Source organism: Odontomachus brunneus, unplaced genomic scaffold (genome assembly GCF_010583005.1).
Source record: "Odontomachus brunneus isolate Ranch 3 - 2012 unplaced genomic scaffold, Obru_v1 Obru_scaffold_193, whole genome shotgun sequence".
NCBI classification, from domain to species: domain Eukaryota; kingdom Metazoa; phylum Arthropoda; class Insecta; order Hymenoptera; family Formicidae; genus Odontomachus; species Odontomachus brunneus.
In genome coordinates, this window is record NW_022639643.1 from 30131 (window position 1) to 48328 (window position 18198).

The 18198-nt window shown below is 39.8% G+C and overlaps 3 protein-coding genes and 1 non-coding gene across 5 annotated transcripts in view; 2 read left to right on the forward strand and 2 right to left on the reverse strand.

The window, feature by feature from the left end:
- Positions 1-11215, reverse strand: part of LOC116851831 (tyrosine kinase receptor Cad96Ca-like) — a 32573-nt gene extending 21358 nt beyond the window's left edge. Inside the window, exon 1 of the mRNA XM_032831653.1 lies at positions 10003-11215. Within this exon, the coding sequence (XP_032687544.1) occupies positions 10003-10057 (55 nt within the window). The 5' untranslated portion in view covers positions 10058-11215. The remainder of the gene's footprint in view (positions 1-10002) is intronic.
- An 849-nt stretch (positions 11216-12064) lies between these two features.
- Positions 12065-14599, forward strand: LOC116851833. 2 transcript variants are annotated; one of them, XM_032831655.1, is made up of 5 exons: positions 12065-12310; positions 12522-12793; positions 13189-13441; positions 13527-13689; positions 14136-14599. In XM_032831655.1, exons 2-5 carry the CDS (start codon positions 12522-12524, stop codon positions 14489-14491), a joined length of 1044 nt encoding a protein of 347 aa, XP_032687546.1. In that variant the 5' UTR covers positions 12065-12310; the 3' UTR covers positions 14492-14599. The 2 variants fall into 2 exon arrangements, with proteins under 2 accessions (XP_032687546.1, XP_032687548.1); XM_032831657.1 differs by having other exon boundaries at positions 12126-12212.
- Positions 14600-16129: 1530 nt separating this feature from the next.
- On the forward strand, positions 16130-17991 carry LOC116851839. The gene is made up of 4 exons (XM_032831675.1): positions 16130-16646; positions 16853-17174; positions 17259-17421; positions 17548-17991. The coding sequence occupies exons 1-4, from the start codon at positions 16473-16475 to the stop codon at positions 17777-17779; spliced, it is 891 nt and encodes a 296-aa protein (XP_032687566.1). The 5' UTR covers positions 16130-16472; the 3' UTR covers positions 17780-17991.
- A 101-nt stretch (positions 17992-18092) lies between these two features.
- On the reverse strand, positions 18093-18164 carry Trnap-agg. The gene has a single exon. It is a non-coding gene; the product is annotated as a tRNA-Pro (tRNA).
- Between the last annotated feature and the right edge of the window lie 34 nt (positions 18165-18198).

The following is an 18198-nucleotide window of genomic DNA, read 5'->3' on the forward strand; positions in this document are numbered from 1 at the left end:
AACGCCATGGAGGAAAATGAAAGATGGAGAGTGTCCCGATTGCGTTGGCACGTGGCGCAATCGAAATTCACAGGAAAATTTCCGAGCAAATCAGTTATTTCTGACCGTTACGAATCCGATTTTACTTCGGTGCACTGTTGCAGCGCAACATCATCGAAGGAGATCTTGTTCTCGCGGAAACGTCGCGGGAAATAGGTGGAGTCTTGCTTTTCTCACGGGGCTCTTTGAAAGCAGCCTGCAATTGGTTCGTGGAAAATGGAATGGAAAATGACTTTTGCATTTGCATACAGAGGAAAATATCATTCTACCGTCAAGAAAAGTGATCACTTAGTTTATTTTCCCTCTTTTAAGTAATGCTTATCTTCAACAGAGAATATTTTGTTGATAATAGTCTTAGAATATATTTATGACAAATTTTGGGAAAGCATTAGCATACTCAAAGAAGAATTTATTCTCTTTTCAAGAATATTATAAAATTGTCCAAGGAATTTGACTCGACTTTATATTTTACTATGAGTAAACCGACTTTACTATGAGTAAACCGAAATTTTGTTCTAATTTAATATTCTTGATTGAGATGCTAAACTTATGAGGATTCAGAATGCACTCGAATAAATCTGATACTTATAATAAATTTATGATAGATTTGCGAATATATAGATTTATGAAATATTTGAAACAAATAACATCTACTTGAATACAATATATATTTTTCTGTATGTAAGGAAGAGCGATTAAAATGATATAGATTTTCTGTCTTGTCGTATCGTGTACAATTAGCAGTTACAGTTAAATTTCCTCGTCGTTGTATATATCAGAGCGAGCGGAGTCTCGAAGAGATAGATGGCGTTTGAGTTCCCTCAGGCGGAACTGCCTGGAAAAAGTGGTAAAACTACTTTGAGAAGTTGGTACGGAGAAGTGGCAGCGGCATCGGAAATTCCGCAGGAAAATTCGCGGCTGGCTCGTCCCAATTTGTTAATTGCCGTCGGGAGAAACTCCACTATCGGAGTGAGAGTATGATGAAAGGTGTAGGTGGGCAGATGCAATTTCGATCCTTTCACGATATCTCGCAAGTTTTCCTCTTGTAATAAATAGAGCGAAAGGCGCCCTTTCCTTCTTTTCTTCCCTCAGCAAGCGCGATATTTTTTTTTTTTATTTAATCTTTCGTTACTCGCGAATTCTTGTAAGACAAAAATGAATATTTTATTAAACATTTTGTCAATCAGGACGAAAACGAAACATTTTTATATACCTTCTTAGAAACAAGGAGGATGAACTTTGTTCTTCATAGTCGATTCAGTTCGATGCGGAAAGCTTTACCGTTGCTGAGGTGACAGGGATCTCGAAAGGGACTGGCGGGCGGCTAGAATTTCAATCTCCTTTCACAATAATCCTTGAGATCGGTTTGATATAATTGCTTTACGCAAGGCAAGACACCAAGTGTCACGCTTCCGCAAAAGTCGCGATTTTAATTCGAAAGAACTGGATTACCTGTGATCCCGCAGAAAATATTATGTTCGGGCGTTAAGTCGAGTTAAAATGAAAAACACATTGTCGTCGTCGGGGAAGGGGGAGGGGGAGAGAGGCAAAGAGATTCTGACAGACAGACAGGTTTTGCAGACAGATAAAGTTTCGATCCTTTCACAATAATCCTTGAGACTGATGCGATTAACTCGGGTAAAATGGAGTGGAAAGCGTCTTCCTTCTGCATGGGAAACTCACGTGAGTTACTCGACTTGACCAATCATAAAAATACTTGAAGCCTTGGAAATGTAAAAAACTCAACGTAGAGTTTCATTGAAATTTGGTCTTATAAACATGTTTTAAATTGCAATTTATTATTTCTTGTATGAGACATATATATATATATATATATATATATATATATATATATATATATATATATAACCTTCTCAGAATAAAAAACTATCTATCTTTTCTTTACTTATAAACCTTCGAAAGCAATGACATTTCTGGCGAATCAGATTTAAGGGAAACTGATTCCTATTTCGCAAAATCAATCTCAATTAATTTGTAGACTCGAAGCCAACATGTTTGCCCTGATATTCCGGCGTCTATTCGAGCACTCTTTGTCGAGATTCTTAATGAGTAGATCATAAAAGCTACTCTCCAAGCATGGGAGCGATGAGAGACGAGGCGGAGCGGGCCGCGGTGAGCTCGCGAGGAAACCGCAAGCGGTGGACGCGAAGTGGTGGACAGAGGCAAGCGGGGAGCCGAACGCCCCCCGAGCCTCAGGGGGGGGGGGAATCCATGAGCGAACTTCTTAATCTGTTAGCAGATTAAGTGCTAACGACACGATGCAACAGAGAGGTGGCGCGCGGCGGTCTAACCGACCGTGCGTGTGCGATAAAGAGGAAAAAATAATAGAACGAGGTGTTAGGCCGCGCGCAATTAGAGGTGACGCGCGCGGTGCGTGACCGACGGGGGCGACAACGAACAAAATAATGTTTATTTAAAAAAGGGAAGCTCGCGGCAGCGGCGGCACACGCACGGTCGGTTAGATCGCCGCGCGTCATCTCTCTGTCGCGTCGTGTCGTTAGCACTTAATCTACTAACAGATTAACTTATTAAGGCCCAAGAAAAAACCGCTAAGGATAGGCTTTCAAAAACCATCTAAATTAGGGCAAAACGTCGAAATTTGTTAAAAAGTGAAAAAAAATGTATGTTGAATTTTAAAATTTAAGATGGCGGACCAATATGTTGGCCCAAAAATTTGAAATTTTGATCTATTTGAGTGAAAATCCGTATAGAGGAGGTTTGGGGTTCCCTGAGTATGAATGTGCACTTATTTTTTTAAAATTCGTAATGGCAGATCCAATGGCCGCCCAAAAATGCGAAAATTTGACATAGTTTTGTTATTTGGCGAAAAATCCAACCAAATTATAAGCTACCTTTTGAAGATGTTTGTTTTGGGGAAAAACATCATACTTTAGCAGGCTGTAGAAGAAAAATGGTTTTTTGACTTTAAAAATCAATATGGCGGCTAAAAATTTTTAATTTTGATTTATTTCAATGAAAGTATGTTTTGAAAAATTTTGAAAAAATAAATGCATATTCATACTCAGCGAACCCAACCCCCTCCTTCCCTATACGAATTTTCACTCAAATAGGTCAAAATTTCAAATTTTCGGGCCGACATATTGGTCCGCCATCTTGAATTTTAAAATTCAACACAAATTTTTTTTTTCACTTTTTAACAAATTTTGACGTTTTGCCCTAATTTAGATGGTTTTTGAAAGCCTATCCTTAGCGGTTTTTTTAGGTCTTAATGGGTCAAGAAGTTCGGTCATGGATCCCCCCCCCCTGAGGCTCGGAGGGTGTTCGGCTCCCCTTGCCTCTGTACTCCCGCATCCACCGATCGTAGCCCGCCTCACCTCATCTCTCATTGCTCCCGTGCTTGGAGAGCAGCTTTTATGATTTCTAATGATTACTCTAATGATTTTTCAATGAATGGAGAATTTATCGCGCACTCAATAATTTCCGCGACCATAGATATATAGAATTGAACCTGCAAAAGCGCTAAAGCTCGCTCGTGGAAACAGATAGACCATCGAGTACATCAGTTGCTGATAGCTGCGGGCAGACAAACGTGGTTGTAGCCCGAGCTGTCGCTAATGGCTAGAAAGTACGACGATTCGCTGCGTGATTTATGTTCGGCGAGTTCGTTTCTCTCGCGAGAGCTCTCTTGCTCGGACACACACGCACAGGTGTATCGGAAACTGAAGAGAAGCCCGGAAATTAATCAGCCAGTCGACCGGCCGGCCGGCCGGCAGATCGCCGGCGAATTAATTGTACACATTCGTTGAGACGGAGATGCGCTCTCGTATTTGTGCGCCATAATTACTAGCCGCTGTTAATCAAACACTCGCATACACGCCGATCCACATAATTGAGCGTCTATATATCATCGGCAAATTGCCGCCCCGTTACGCGCCAATGTATCCTTTCGTCGGATCCCGTGCAATTTGCGCTCACGAATCGTAGATTTATGGTATAATTATGACTTGAGGACTGTCGACTGTCAAGTCGAATGAATTAACATACAGAATAATTATTAGGAAATAATAACGGAAGTAGATTAGAATTATTAATTTTTATTTTTATCTAAGAATGTGAATTTATTTTGTCTGACAATAAATCGAATGTACGAGAAAAAAGAATTGAATTAGAGAGAGAGAGAGAGAGAAAGAGAGAGAGAGAGAAAGAGAGAGAGAGAGAGAGAGAGGTGGGAAGAATCCCGGAAAGTCCGCAGTTGTACAGATAAAGTTGTGAGTCATGGAGGCTCAACGAAGCCAAGCGCGTTACTTCCGGGATCACGGCTGCCGAAAGAAGTCGAACATCTTTTTGTTCCCGTCGTCGCTCCCCGAAAGACCCGTGCCGCACGGAATCAAGCTTGATCCGAGTCGAACCGTGGAGAACTTTCACTTCAGTGAGGTCATCGTCGGTCCTTAAATATTCCTCGGCGTGACGCTTCACTTTCATACGCGCGACGCTTTCGAGGAGAGGCTCGAAAAATCGAGCGAACCGAGAAGCGCAATCTGGTTTCAACGATCTCTCTCTCTCTTTCTTTACGTAACTCTGTCGACGAGATCGAACTGGAGATCCGTCTCTGCAATTGCCCACAAAGTGGGAAGCAGGACGTCGTTTTGCTTAAGGAAGAAAGCGAAATTCGACTATTCGGTCAAAATGAAATTTATTTCATTTTTATTTTGCTTCAACTTCGTGCATGCGTGCGTTACATATAAATTTTACTTTTATTTTACTTTTGTTTTCTATTGTTTCCTTTTATATTTTTTCCTTTCATTTATTTTAACTTCAAGTTTGTGGCATTTTAGTTTTGACATGAATTGTGGAAAGTTTCCTCTGGGTTTTTTTGCACCGGAAGTTACAACTCGTTACAACTTACGACATACAGGCAGTTCCTATCTAACGCATTGGCGACACGAATGACAGCGTTAAATAGCTCGCAACAGCGTCATGGTAGACTCGAAGAGATGTTAAGTGGTTGTCGGGCGATTCTCATTCGTTCAGAAGAATGCCCGCACAAGCGAGCTTATATGGTCGTGCTGTAACAACGTGCGTACGTCCGCCACAACCGCTCATTTGCATCCGCCGCGCTACTTGAACAGTGTTCATTCTCGCGCTTCAAGGCATTGCTGTCTTGAAGTGCAAACTTCGTTTCCTCGCAAGTCGCCGAATATGAATTGAAATAAATAAAAACGTTAAACGATTAATCCTTCAATCGGACTCATGATTCTATAATATTATATCCTGTTCTTATATCATATAACATTAATGTGCTCAGAAAATTCTGAAAAAATTTACGGGAGTTAAAATAATAGTTGAAATAATAGTTAAATAGACAAATCATATTGAATAATAGATAAGTTTATTTTTATAATTATTTTTCGAAAAAATGATTTGTTAGTGTATTGTATATCTAATAATATATAATTTTACGAAATTTAATTTACGAAAGAAACACTTCGAAATTTCTTTAGTATAAAAAATTCTTTAGTATAGAATCTATAGTTGAAGAAAAAAATATGGAATAATTATAACTAAAAAAATAAGTAATTATTAGAATATATGAAAGCAGAGTATATTATAGTATATTTTAATTTCAGAGTTAAATAGGTAAAGATACTTTAAAATAAGAAAAACAATAATTCGTATATTTATTTGTTTTTTAATGATATCTTTCATGAAATATAAATATCGCAAGTACACGGAAAAGATATTTAATTGTTGAGCTTAAAAATAATCTTGCACAAGCAATTTACGCAAAAAATTTTGTGAAAACGGAACTTGCGGAACTTAATTGGTTTCTTTCTTTATGAGAAAAACCCGTTCCACGGGAAACGCGATGAGGCAGAAGAACGTGGATGCGACGCGAGTAAACATCGTGACTAATAAATCGAGATATGACTTGCGAAGGTGGCACGACCGTACACTATCTACGGGAATTCTACGAGTCAGTGGAAACGCACTTGGCCCACGGTATGGCCGGACAAGCCTTGGTGTGTCAGTGAAGGTTAGTATGGGTTCTTGCCCGGTGTCTCGTGACCCGATTCGTACCACTGTCTGCTTGAACGTTGTTAATTCTCGCGAAGTCCTGTGCCGGTCATTTCGATATTTCGTTTCGGATTAAGACAATGCTGAATATCGACATAACGCAATTTTGTAATTTTCTCTTTTCTTCCAGTTAGATGCATCAAATTGAAAATGCTCTTACAGGATGGAAATATAAACGTTAATGAATGGCTGATACTGAACAGTTGCATGAAATCAATAGAAAATTTTTTACTTACCGACTGACAGTAAAACATTTTTAGAAGAATTATAAAATAAATGATGTATGTCAATGTTTGATATTTTGAAAAAAGCGGTGCTGTTCGATAAAATAATTGCAACACGTAGCGGTCGTTCACGCTACTTCTCAAAGTGGCTCGACTTCTCAGTCGCGGGCATTCCGCTCGTGTCTTCGAGGAGGGTTCCAATCGAGGCTCCCATTGTGAAGTCTAACCACCGGTTTTTGCGGAGCGTCTGCGTCCTGGTTATGCGACCGCCAGGTGCAACGTATTAATACCTGCGTCCCGCGACACGTTTGCGATCGTGTCACTGCTTTACTTTGCCGCCGCCGCGAATAAAGTTTGTCCTCGCCGTTCGAGAGCAGCGCGCGAGCGCGTTTACCCGTGCCGAGTACCGTTCTGCTCGGAGAGGGATCAACCGTAAAGCGCGTAATCCTTTACGAATGGTAAAAATATCTGCGAGGATCTATCGTATCGGTCGAGCGGGAACAACAAGGAGAGGGAGAGAGAGAGAGAGAGAGAGGGAGGGAGGGTTTGCGAGGCCAAAGCGGGTATTCCTGGCATGCGTGGACTGTCCGCGTTTATTTTTCCGGTAGTTGCCGCGCGTACAATGCGCGTGACGAGAGATATTACTATTCCGACTATTCGGCTTTCCCAATGATACGGAGAATAGGAAATGCTCGAACTAACTTGAGAAATTCCGTCGATCCAGCGACGAAGCATTTCAAAGACGTTTGTAGTATATTAAAGAGCAATTGAAATATATAAAATTTCCAAATATTTATATGTCGATAACACAAAAATATATCTTATAATGCGGATATAAAAGATTAAGAGTCGTAAGAAAAGAGAATTTATTTATTTTTGAAAAATTAGATTAAATTGATGAAGAAAGGAAGGTAAATTCTTGTAACTCTCTTTTTTGTAACTTCCTTTTTTTTTTGAGGTTTTTATGCAGTATTGCAATTTGTAACTTTGTAGGATAATAAAGTAGGGAAAAACACATGAAACATAAGAAATGCTTTCAACGTCGAAGCTGAGGAGCGGTAGTTATCTACTAACCGCATGCACTTCCTGCCGTCGCGATCAATTATTCCGCGAAGAATTGATTATATGTGAAATGTGATGTATATGTATGCAAAATCGACATAAATTGCGGAATATATATATACTTACATATGATTGCGAATATATGAATAGAGGAGAAACTTATCTTCACTATTCATCAATACTCTGCTCATATTCTCGGTTGGCATCGTTTAATCTAAAAAATTCGCGATGCATCTTACAAAAATAGCACAGAGATTGTATAAATATAAATATGGCAGAAGATACCGTCGAACAGAAAATAGCGCATTTATTATTGATTAAAATTATCTTTAACAAGAATAAAATGCATTTTAATTTCGTTGAAAAATCCACACAAGCTTATGGATCAAGCCAATAATTATATCGACAATTACTTGTCCGATGGACGCAGCCTCGAGGGTGCTTCCGATTCTCCGTCAGGCTTCGAAACGAAAAAATCGCGACTGGAGATGGCGATGCGTTCTCGCGGAAATCGTCGAGCCGGGAATTAAACTGCAATTGCGCGGCTCGATTGCAACTATTTGCGCGCTCGACTAATTGGAGTCTTTAGCATTCAACACGACGCATCGTTGGTGCTGCTCGGTGCAGATGCAAAACACGCGCGTCGCTGTAGCCGCTTCTCTTCTTGTTGCATTCTATGGCCACGCTCGAACACACATTCTCGTAATCGTGTCGCAACTGTTACCGCGCACGGATCGGCTCCACCGGCTTTCTTCGGCAATTATACGGCGTGGAAGAGGGACCTGACAAAAGACCGACCGTGAGGCTTTTACGATGGACTTTCTTAAGATTATGGACTTTCTACTTGCTTATAAATCCCGACCATTATCGAGAACGATCACGAATAGTGACGTGGATAGTACCACCCTATCGGATATCTTCATCGACACGCGCTTGGCGGTATTGCTGCGGGCCATTTTGCTCCGCATTAGATGTTTTCGGATAAGTTGATAGTTTTGATATCGTTTCTGTAATATATATATCTTTTCAATCTTACTATGTTTCTGATAGTGCAGGAAATGGATCTGTCTATAATCTGTCTTGCTGAGGAACATAGTAAATTTTGTTAAAAACGTAGCAAAGTTTTTAATAGCACACATGCTTCCTAAAATTTCAATAACACATCTAAAATGAAAGAATAGTCAGTTATTGCAGAATGTCGATCTGTTCTACGGTAAGATTTATTATGAAATTCTCTCTCTCTCTCTGCATGATTAGTTACGAAATTGTTTAGATTGTTACGATAACTACCTGTGACTTATTGTCGATGTGTTATCGCGAGAAAGAAAAACAAACTCGGCAGAAGTGAGTTATTATGTGGAAACTCGCTTTACGAGATAACAAAAGGCACTTTTGTTACACAGTGAGGTAACTTATTATAGCACGGTCGCTCTAAAGAGAAAGGAGTGGTTCGCGCATGCAAGATCTGCCGCGCCGAACGTAACTCTGTGCAATTTTGCATCTCAGAGTGGCAACGGCGCGGTTGTTTCGCGCGAATCGTGGAGAATTGTACCCCTCTCTGTCTTCAATGTAAGCCGCACATTGCGTGCTTCAGTTAATAATGGAGTAACGACTTAACATCTGCGTACACGGCCGAACACGAAGGTGCGCGCAGCGCTTTCTCCGCGACATATTAGAAAGCGTATTTATAACTCATCTCGGAACAGAACGCACGGCGTGTATCGATGTCGGCGGTCGTTCGACGAAGCGTGGAGCCGATCGTTAATTTTTCGGGATTATCATCGCTCGTGGGATTATCGCAAACACGTCGTGGGACATTTTTGCTGCGAGTTATTTATCACGTCCTTGGACGTACAAGGATAGTTTTGCAATGGGTCCTTGATTCCACGAATGCCGCTGTTCGTTTTCTATTTGTTTAAAGAAATCGTGAATCCTCGCGCGGTCGCATATCTTCGACTCCGCGAGACGAACTCTCGTAAAACCTGTCGCTGGATCTCCGATTTCGCAAGCCGCAAGGTTCGATCGCGGTGAATTCCGAGATCCGTAGAGATCTCCGGTTTCTCGGACTCGAATCACAGGATCCGCTTATTCCGCCAGTTCTCTTTGTCGTCATCTCAGAATTATTTTACATCAGATTGCTTCACAAACGCGGATTTTCCACTACGAATTCAGTCATTAATTGAATTAGTTAACTCGATAGTTGATATTTCCTCCAATATGATGAGAAATCCCTGGTAGAAATGTGTGCGGTTTGTGTGGATTTGTCCAGTTATTGTTTAATATAAATGCATTCTCATTAGTTGCAAAAGTACCGTGTAGAAACTCGAAGAACTTGATAGAGTTTTATTCTTGCGCTATGACCTCCATTAACATTAAAAATTTTCAAAGTTGGAAAGCATGCGCAAAAAATAAAATATTACTGAAGCAAAGTTGCCTTCAGCTCATCAGTTAACAGGTGATAACTCTTTAAACTCGATTAAGTCTTCCTAACTGTCAGAGACCTGCGAATATCGGATACTCGCACGATCCCTAAGCTAATTTGTGTCGACTTCTTCGGATTTGCGGGACGCGTGTTAGGTTCTGACTGTTTCGAAGCCGCTTAGCCTCGCATCGAACTCACCAGCGCCTATCCAAAGGCACAGCGCCGCCGCCACGACAGGCCACCAGGCGGACATCGCGCTACATCGATCCACGACGATCCGCGAGAAATCCCAGCATCACTCTTCTCGACACGTCCCATCCGATGATGCGACCGGATTCTCTTACTTCGCGGATTCTTCACAATCGTCCCGACGTGTATTCCACGAGATTCGCACTTCACTTATCCCCGATCGAGCCAACCGACCTGATGATCGTTCCCCGAATTCAACTAATCACTTATCCGAGGTAAATTAATGCCGACCGGACATATAAAAACGGTACTCTCGACCAGATCACGGCGCAGTTGGACCGCGCGAAACAGCGCCGGAGCAGAGAATAGTTGAGCGCGAGATGACTATCTTTGAACTGCGCGCGTGTCTGTTATCAGAACGCGGCGCTTATCACCGTTAACGTCCTCCTCGTGCATCGCGCAGAGTCCGTTTGGGTTTTTCCGGTTGCATCCGTGCATCTTCCCCCGTGATCGCGACCCGCCACTGCGCTTTCACTGGTGAATGGGTTCCGGTACGTTTTTCTTGGCATCGGCCCCCGGTACCCACTCTTGCATTCCTATTCCTATTCCGATCAAATCTTCCGGTCGTCACAGGCGAACGGGCGAACCGAGAAACAAACGCGAGAATGTCGCTCGTGTGCCCGACATCGCGCGCGCGCGCGCGCGCACTGTATGGGGCGAGCACGTTAATGAACCACCAACGACGGTCTCTACTTTCTCTCGATTGATAACGAGACAATGATCGATTTTTATGGTTCCCTCAGTTTTCTGGCACGGCGACGTTTCAGTGTCAAACACAATCGACTTTGTTAATATCTGAATGTTGAAAATATTGCACTTGTTGCGGCCACAAGAGTCGAGCCTTTCGAAGCACTAGTCATAGCAGAGCTCACGACGGGTCTTCCTCACAGGTCCGCGACCTCGAACCCGGGGCCCACAGGGGCATCGCGACGCCGGGGACCCGCCGTTACGGACCCACCGATCGCGACGGCGAATACGATCCTTTAAGAAAATCCACGCGCGTAGGTGCAAGCGTGCTCCAAGAGGTACACGCGAATCCCCCGGGTTTCAATGGCGAGGGTAAGATTTCTCAGCAAGACTCGCGCATCTCAAGATGCGAGGCGATGAGGTACGCGCCCAGAGGGCCCGGGCAGGACGTAGGTCTGACGACGGTTGGCGAACGGTGCGCCGACGACTGCGGGGCCGCGACGTCGCGACCTGTTCTTCGGCTGTGCTCCGGCGAATCGCAGTGGCGTATGATGGTGTGAGAGTGAAGGGGCCTGTTAATGCGATGTTTCAGGTACCTGAGAAGGCACGTAATTACTGTGTGAATGATAATTCCAACATGAACAGGCCACAGCTCAGCCTGAGGGAGAAAAAGAAAAAGAAATGATGAAGAAATAAACATAAAGAGGGTTAGGAATCGTGCTGTACTCGAGTGTTTCTCTCGATACTATTTCTGTACTATATTATCGTGCCTTCATTATTACATCTTTCCGTGATTATGCCAGTTGTACTCAATTGACAACCGTGGGAGTGCGGCATTTTTTGGAGAACAGTTGAGAGATATATACGCGAGTTTCGGGATTTTTCTTTGCGCGCTGAAGACTCAACGTAACTGATATAATTATATATTATATAATTGTAAAAATTGCATTATCTTTCTTCTGGGAAGTGTATATTTTATTTATATACTGTCTTAAACGCGCGACAGATGTGTCGAATATCTTTGCAAGGTGCCTCGGGCTCTCGAAGTCAAGAAGACGATGTCAAACTGGTAGCGCCGCCATCACCGTCGTGAAACCACGATTGTCGGCCGGAGAAAATGAACCACCAGTGGCGTAGGACGCCGTATTTATAACCGATTCATTGGCGCGATGAGCACGAAGCAGTTCTATGAATCGCGGAATTAATAGATCTTGAACATAGGAGCAATGAAGTTGTCCGCAAATCATATCGCCGGTCGCTTTACCTTCGATCAATTATTCGCCTAGCAAATCTGACTTCGTTCTGGACCAAGAGAGAACATTTCTGATCTGTCTTCTTTCTCAAGTTCTCAAAATTGATCGGTAGTCCCGTGATTTTGCGATGTAATGGATCTAATCAAGGCCCGACACAGATATCAATATGGTAGCAGCTTGTGCTTCTCAGTGATGGGCCGAAGGAAATTCAGGATCTCGGTAATTACCGGAAATTGGCAAGTTCTTTAATCGGTGAACCTCCTGATAAACGTTTATATTACGATGTCCCCGTGTTTGCCTTCGCGTTAAATTTTTAGGTAATTATGGCTGATATGAATTGTAAGTTATACAAATTGTAAATGGCGACAGTAAACTTTTGTAATACAAATTCAATCGTGGAATGTGAAGTAACACGACAGACGCGCGTGTTACAGTAGAAATGTCACTTAATCCGATTAACGCGTCGCGACGTTCGGCGTTCAACGACTCGCGATTCCGGCGACTAATTAGCAAAATTCGCCTCCCGAGATGTGCGCAATTAGTGCTCCCCCGGAAGCGGGCGATGCGAGCGCTATTATGTCGACAAGGAGAAAATACTCGGCAATTTCCGAGGACTTGAAGAACGTTTCTCTCTCTCGAGAAGATAAGAACGTACATGTTCGATGCGTCCCAACGACACCGCTAAATTCGATCCCAGGGAGTAACGTTTATGAGGAATATGCATTAAGTCGGAATGACTCCTGGCGAAGAACGAGCGGTGACAAGCACGACGTTATTCGTTACGGATTTCCTTATTACAGGTTTAATTTAGTTTCTCGTGTAAACGCAAATTCAACGTGTGAAGAATTAACGATGTATTTATGTGCACTTTCTAATTCAAGCAAAGAGAAGATACAATTAAATTGCAAATATTAATTTCGAGTTATGTATTGCTTTATTTTTGATAATTATTTTTTTTACAGATCTTTTGTTTCTCGAGATTTATTAAGTTTTCATAAATTATTATTTTTCCTCTTGATCTGATATTTCTGCGCAGTGAAATGCTTGATCTGTTTTCCAGATTGATGTTTCTAAGAAACAAATCCACGTAAGACATGCGTCAGACACGGAAGTCAGATCAAGTATTTTTTCTTCAACTTCGCGATAATTCTCTAATTGAAATGCGAAATAGATAGAAAAAATTGATCGGTCGTAGGAGTAATAGAAGCAATACCTCTGGAGATGCCGTTCTGCTGAAGGACGTAGGAGTATCGTGCAGGTTGTTAAACGATAGCGCGGACGATCCTGACATGCCGATCTCAGGATTTGAGAGTTATCTCGTCAGGCAGCTCAAACTTGAGTACAACGAGTTATCGAGCATCACAAAGAAGATAAACGCGTATACCAAGGATATTTTGAACAATCTAGCGTCAAGGTGCAGGAAGAAGGATCATGTCCCTCGGAAATTAGTACGAAAAGATAATTTTTGAAACAAAAATTAATAATCATAATTAAAACTTGTCATTAAAGTTCATATCAACGAATACGTTACAGCATGTAGTTTCGAAACACGTAATGGCATCCCAATATACCGACGAGGCGGGAAATCCTTGCTTGAAATTAAGATTTTGTGATAATGCAGAGAAGAAATGTGGTCCAATAAAATATGACATAAACAACGATCTCTTTGAAAAAGAAACTGCCAAGGAAACACATGGTAATACAAAATACAATGGAATTTTTTTGTTTCCTCCCTCAGTTTATATTTAACTGTATGAATCTTAAAATTTACGCAGAACAACTTTTCCAACGTTATCTTCAAAACATGGGCTTTTTGTACTTATTATAACTTTTCTCAACTTTATTAAGAATTACAAAAATTCTTGAAAACATATGTTTTGTTTTTTTGATTATGACATTCTTCAACTTTATTGAAAATCGCAAAAATATTAATAGAATTTTATTCTTGGATAATTTCTACTCTTTCTTAAAAAAAATATTAAATTTTGACAATTTCTCTGGGAGTTATGAGCAAAAGAAGATATGCTTGGTAAAATTTTAAGCTTTTAGGGTTAATGATAAGTGAATAAATGGGAACGTGAATAAATGAGAACATATAGAATTGCAATCGCATATTGATATCATTGATATCTTCTACCACAGGGAAACATACGAACACGAAAAAGCGACGTGTGCAACCTGATAAAGCTTTCCCGAAAAGAATTCTTGAACTCTCGCCGAAATGCAGCGGCCTGTTGCTTCGCAATTACCTGTTAATGAGGAGGGAGAAAGTATCCAGCGCTTCGAAGGCGTCCTTACGTAAAGCTGAAGATACCGCACAAGCTGGTAGATTGTTCTATGGTGCCTATAAATCTTGCAGGTCCTTTTACGCGAGCAAATGCAATCCTCTAGTGCTTACTAATTGGAAGGAAGTGTCCAGGCGGAAGGAGTACCGATCCAAAAGTGCGTTCACCGCTAGTACTTCCGACGAGTCGCATTGCACAGTTAGTTGCATCTGATTCGCGAAGTCGGAGAAAGTCTGATTCTTGAAGATAACTTCAAGACTAATTTTTATAAATGTATATTTTCTTAAGACTTCCTTAAAATTATTTTTTACATAATTTTTATTGTATTTTTATAGCATTTTTTACGCTTTTCTGATTTATGCAAATATATTTCGGTATCTTATTTTAAATAGAATGTAAAAATAAGGTATAAAAAATGTGTAGATGTAAATAAGTGACAATGTCAATAACAAATCCGACGAAAGATTTTATTATATATAATAAAATTATATAATAATAAAATTATATAATAATATTATATAAAAATTATAATATAATATAATATAATTATATTATCTAAAAATATTTTTAATTATGTTGTATCAAAATTTTATTAGTATATTATACATAATAATAACATTATTATTATTAGACATTTATATTATTTTATATTATAATAGTGGAAGGAAAATGACAACGATGATATTAATAATCGTAGTGGATAATGAGGAGAAATAATGACGATAAAATTAAGGGTCTAAGAGCTAAATTAAGGGTCAGGAGCTAAGAGTAAATCCTGACTCGACTATGGAGACCTCATGCAGTGAGAGCGCAAAGTATCGTTCTGCGTGTGTAGTTGTACGTTTATACACGTGCGAATACTAATGCATCGCTCGCGCGAACACAACAGCTGCAAGTTAGTGCAGCAAAATTTTTAAAAATAATCGACTGTGATTGGTCAATTTGTTTGCGACTAATGGCTTATTGTAGAAGGCCAATGACGTATATACATAGACCAAGCATTCTGTCCGCAAAGTGAAGCCGGAAGTTGGCAGTTTGAAACAGAATGAGAAAGTTGATTTGCTATTACCATATATTTCACTTATCTCGATATAAAATTGATATTCATAATATTTTATACTGTGTATAAATAATCACAGCAATTGTTCTTATCCTGTTTTCGTTCTACTGTCACATGAAAAATGTTAGATTGCTATGACGGGATACAGTTCTTGGATAAGATTTAGTTCTGTAAATAGTTCTATTTAGTGCTGTAAGTGCTTCAGAGCGACGAATGGATCAATCACATTGCTTTATTTAACGTTTTAAAGTATTTGTAGTGTTAAACAAACCCTCCTTTTTGACAGTCAATAATATAGAGTGAGAAAGCATTAGAGATAAATCAACTTTCTCACTCTGTTTTAAACTGCCGGCTTCACTCGCTGCTACAGGAGAAGTATAGAAATACTTGGTCTATGTATATACGTCATTGTAGAAGGTCCATTATGGAGAATTCACATTGCATCCGACATCCGACGATACGATATCCAATAGTAGAGTTTTTTTCCAAGAGTTTTTAGCTAGTGACATTTTTGTCTCTAGAAAACCAATTCTCCTATTGGATATCGGATGTTGTACATCGGATGTAATGTGAATCCTTCATTAAGGACGTTTTAATTGACTGTCGGATAGAGAATTTCTGGGATATCTTAAGAAAAAAATAAGGACTTTAGGAGAATTGTATCTATCAGCCAATTGACACACAGAGAGAAAGAAAGGATAACCTGCTCTTTTCATCTGCACTTTCTGTTCTAAAAACGAAATACATATGTTTCGAAACCTTGTCATACATACACGTCTAAGGGAGCGCAGGAGACTAGAGTTCTAGTAGGTTCCTAGTCGACGAGCTTAATATCGATACAGCTATGTAGACACGGACACTTCCAAATTTGTTTACACGTTTATAAGATAAAATATACAATTTTTTTATACGTATTTTGTAATAAAATGTACTATACGGCATACATAAAAAAATAATTTATTGTAACGGTGTTGTGAAATTATAAGAAATATAAGAGAATAAAAAGAAATTTTGAGCAAATTGCGGGATAACCTCTGTAACACGCATTATACAATCTATATTTTTGTTATTACTGAAATAAAAATTTTATACGATATCTTTAGTTCTTCGTTTTGTCGTTTCACTACTGCAAATATGGTTTCGAGTTCGAGTGAACAAAAGGGAATTTGGAGAAGCCTCGAAATTGACGACAAGACTCATGTGATTTGCTTCACAAAAGAAAATGATTTATGGAAGGTGATCTTGACAGATCTAGTAGAGGTTTGGATAGAAAACCTGACACACGAAACCATGTTTCGCAAATGTCAGGTACACAAATTAATTATTTCGACGTATGCAATGTCTGGTATCAGTATCATTTACATCAATTAAAATCAATTTTTAAATAACACAAACCAGACGAATCAAAGAGATGAAGAGATCGGATTTTATTTGAAAAGTTATCTTGCAAATCCTTCGGCGAATAAATAATCTACATTACACGTTTGAGCATGATGAAATATATTGCTTTGTAGACCTTGAATCCTCTTTTGAAACCTCTTGAGGCTTTTGACTGGAAACAACCGGTAATGGATATGTTGAACGATATCCCTAAGCACGTTGTAGAAATTTCCGTGCCTCAGATAAAACTGTGCAAAGATCTAGACTTCGTAAAGTTAAAATTCTCGCTAGATCTCGTCAAAGGTACACCATTGCAGTTCTGTGAGAATGTGATGATGCCACTCTGCTTGTCATCAGTAGAAATAACTCGCCAACACGGAATCTTATTAGACCTGGTGAAGAAGAAGGACGAAGAAATCACGGAGTACAAAGCAGGGGGAGCAGAGTTGATTAGGAGTATGCATTTCTGCAACATTTGGCGGGAGATTCGTTATTAATGTATGTGTAGTAGACTAAGAGATCGCCACTTATGATTTACAGAGTATATTGCCACAAAACCGTTCAGTGAAGAGTTATTTCAAATTGATACTTCTGTGCCAGTTGCAACTGACTGTACGGAAGCATTCCGGTCAATACTTAATTCTTGCAACATTATAACCTCACCGAGAACGCATGTGAAGGTAGAACCTGATGATGATGCGAGGTATAACGCAATTTGTGGATTAATGAATTAATGCATTAACGCGTTAATAGATGATATGCATTATATTAGGAAAGACAAAAAGATATTATAGAATATATGATAAATAAATTCGTTTACTCGTTTCAGTGATGATATTTCAAGGACCAATGGAACTGAGCTTGTCAGTTCATCTAAGAATAAACTTGTACAGGAGACAAAACAAGGTGAAGCCAGTAAGGATGAGGAAAATGAGGACAACAAATGTGAATTAAATTCATCCACTAGTGGGTCTTCAATTTTGAAGTTGAGCAGTACATCCCACAGTATACAGAAGTCTCTCAAGAAGAAAAAGAAAACATTGAGCGATATCATATCATAGCAGAATGTTATTCTCTTGTTGATTATTCTTTGTTGGTTACTTTGTAAGTTCATACTTTACTTCTTTGTTTGAAAGCAAAGCAATTTTATATTTTTGAAGTAGTGCAATTATCCGTTACTTATTTATTGAGAAAGAGAAAAAGAAATATTGTACCTATGTGTTTATGTGTACCTTGCTCTAGACTAAATATAAGGAGATAAAAATAATCTAAATAGAGTCTAGATAATGTTATCTAATATATATAATTTTTAATCATTGTGTGCGAAGATTGTACTAAAGTTCAGAGTAATAAATGACAAAAATAAAAAAAAGTGGGCTCGTCCGGGATTTGAACCCGGGACCTCTCGCACCCTAAGCGAGAATCATACCCCTAGACCAACGAGCCACGTTGTAGGTGGGACTGCTTGTGCGAACTGTTC

Bases quoted from the DNA above. Each gene is read 5' to 3' on its own strand.
- LOC116851839 (XM_032831675.1), top strand. From the start codon at position 16,473: ATGGTTTCGAGTTCGAGTGAACAAAAGGGAATTTGGAGAAGCCTCGAA. The intron at 16,647-16,852 runs GTACACAAATTA...ATTGCTTTGTAG, and splicing joins CCATGTTTCGCAAATGTCAG to ACCTTGAATCCTCTTTTGAA. The intron at 17,422-17,547 runs GTATAACGCAAT...TACTCGTTTCAG, and splicing joins GAACCTGATGATGATGCGAG to TGATGATATTTCAAGGACCA.
- LOC116851833 (XM_032831657.1), top strand. From the start codon at position 12,126: ATGGATCTAATCAAGGCCCGACACAGATATCAATATGGTAGCAGCTTG. The intron at 12,213-12,521 runs GTAATTACCGGA...TCGCCTCCCGAG, and splicing joins GAAGGAAATTCAGGATCTCG to ATGTGCGCAATTAGTGCTCC. The intron at 13,442-13,526 runs GTACGAAAAGAT...AATACGTTACAG, and splicing joins ATCATGTCCCTCGGAAATTA to CATGTAGTTTCGAAACACGT.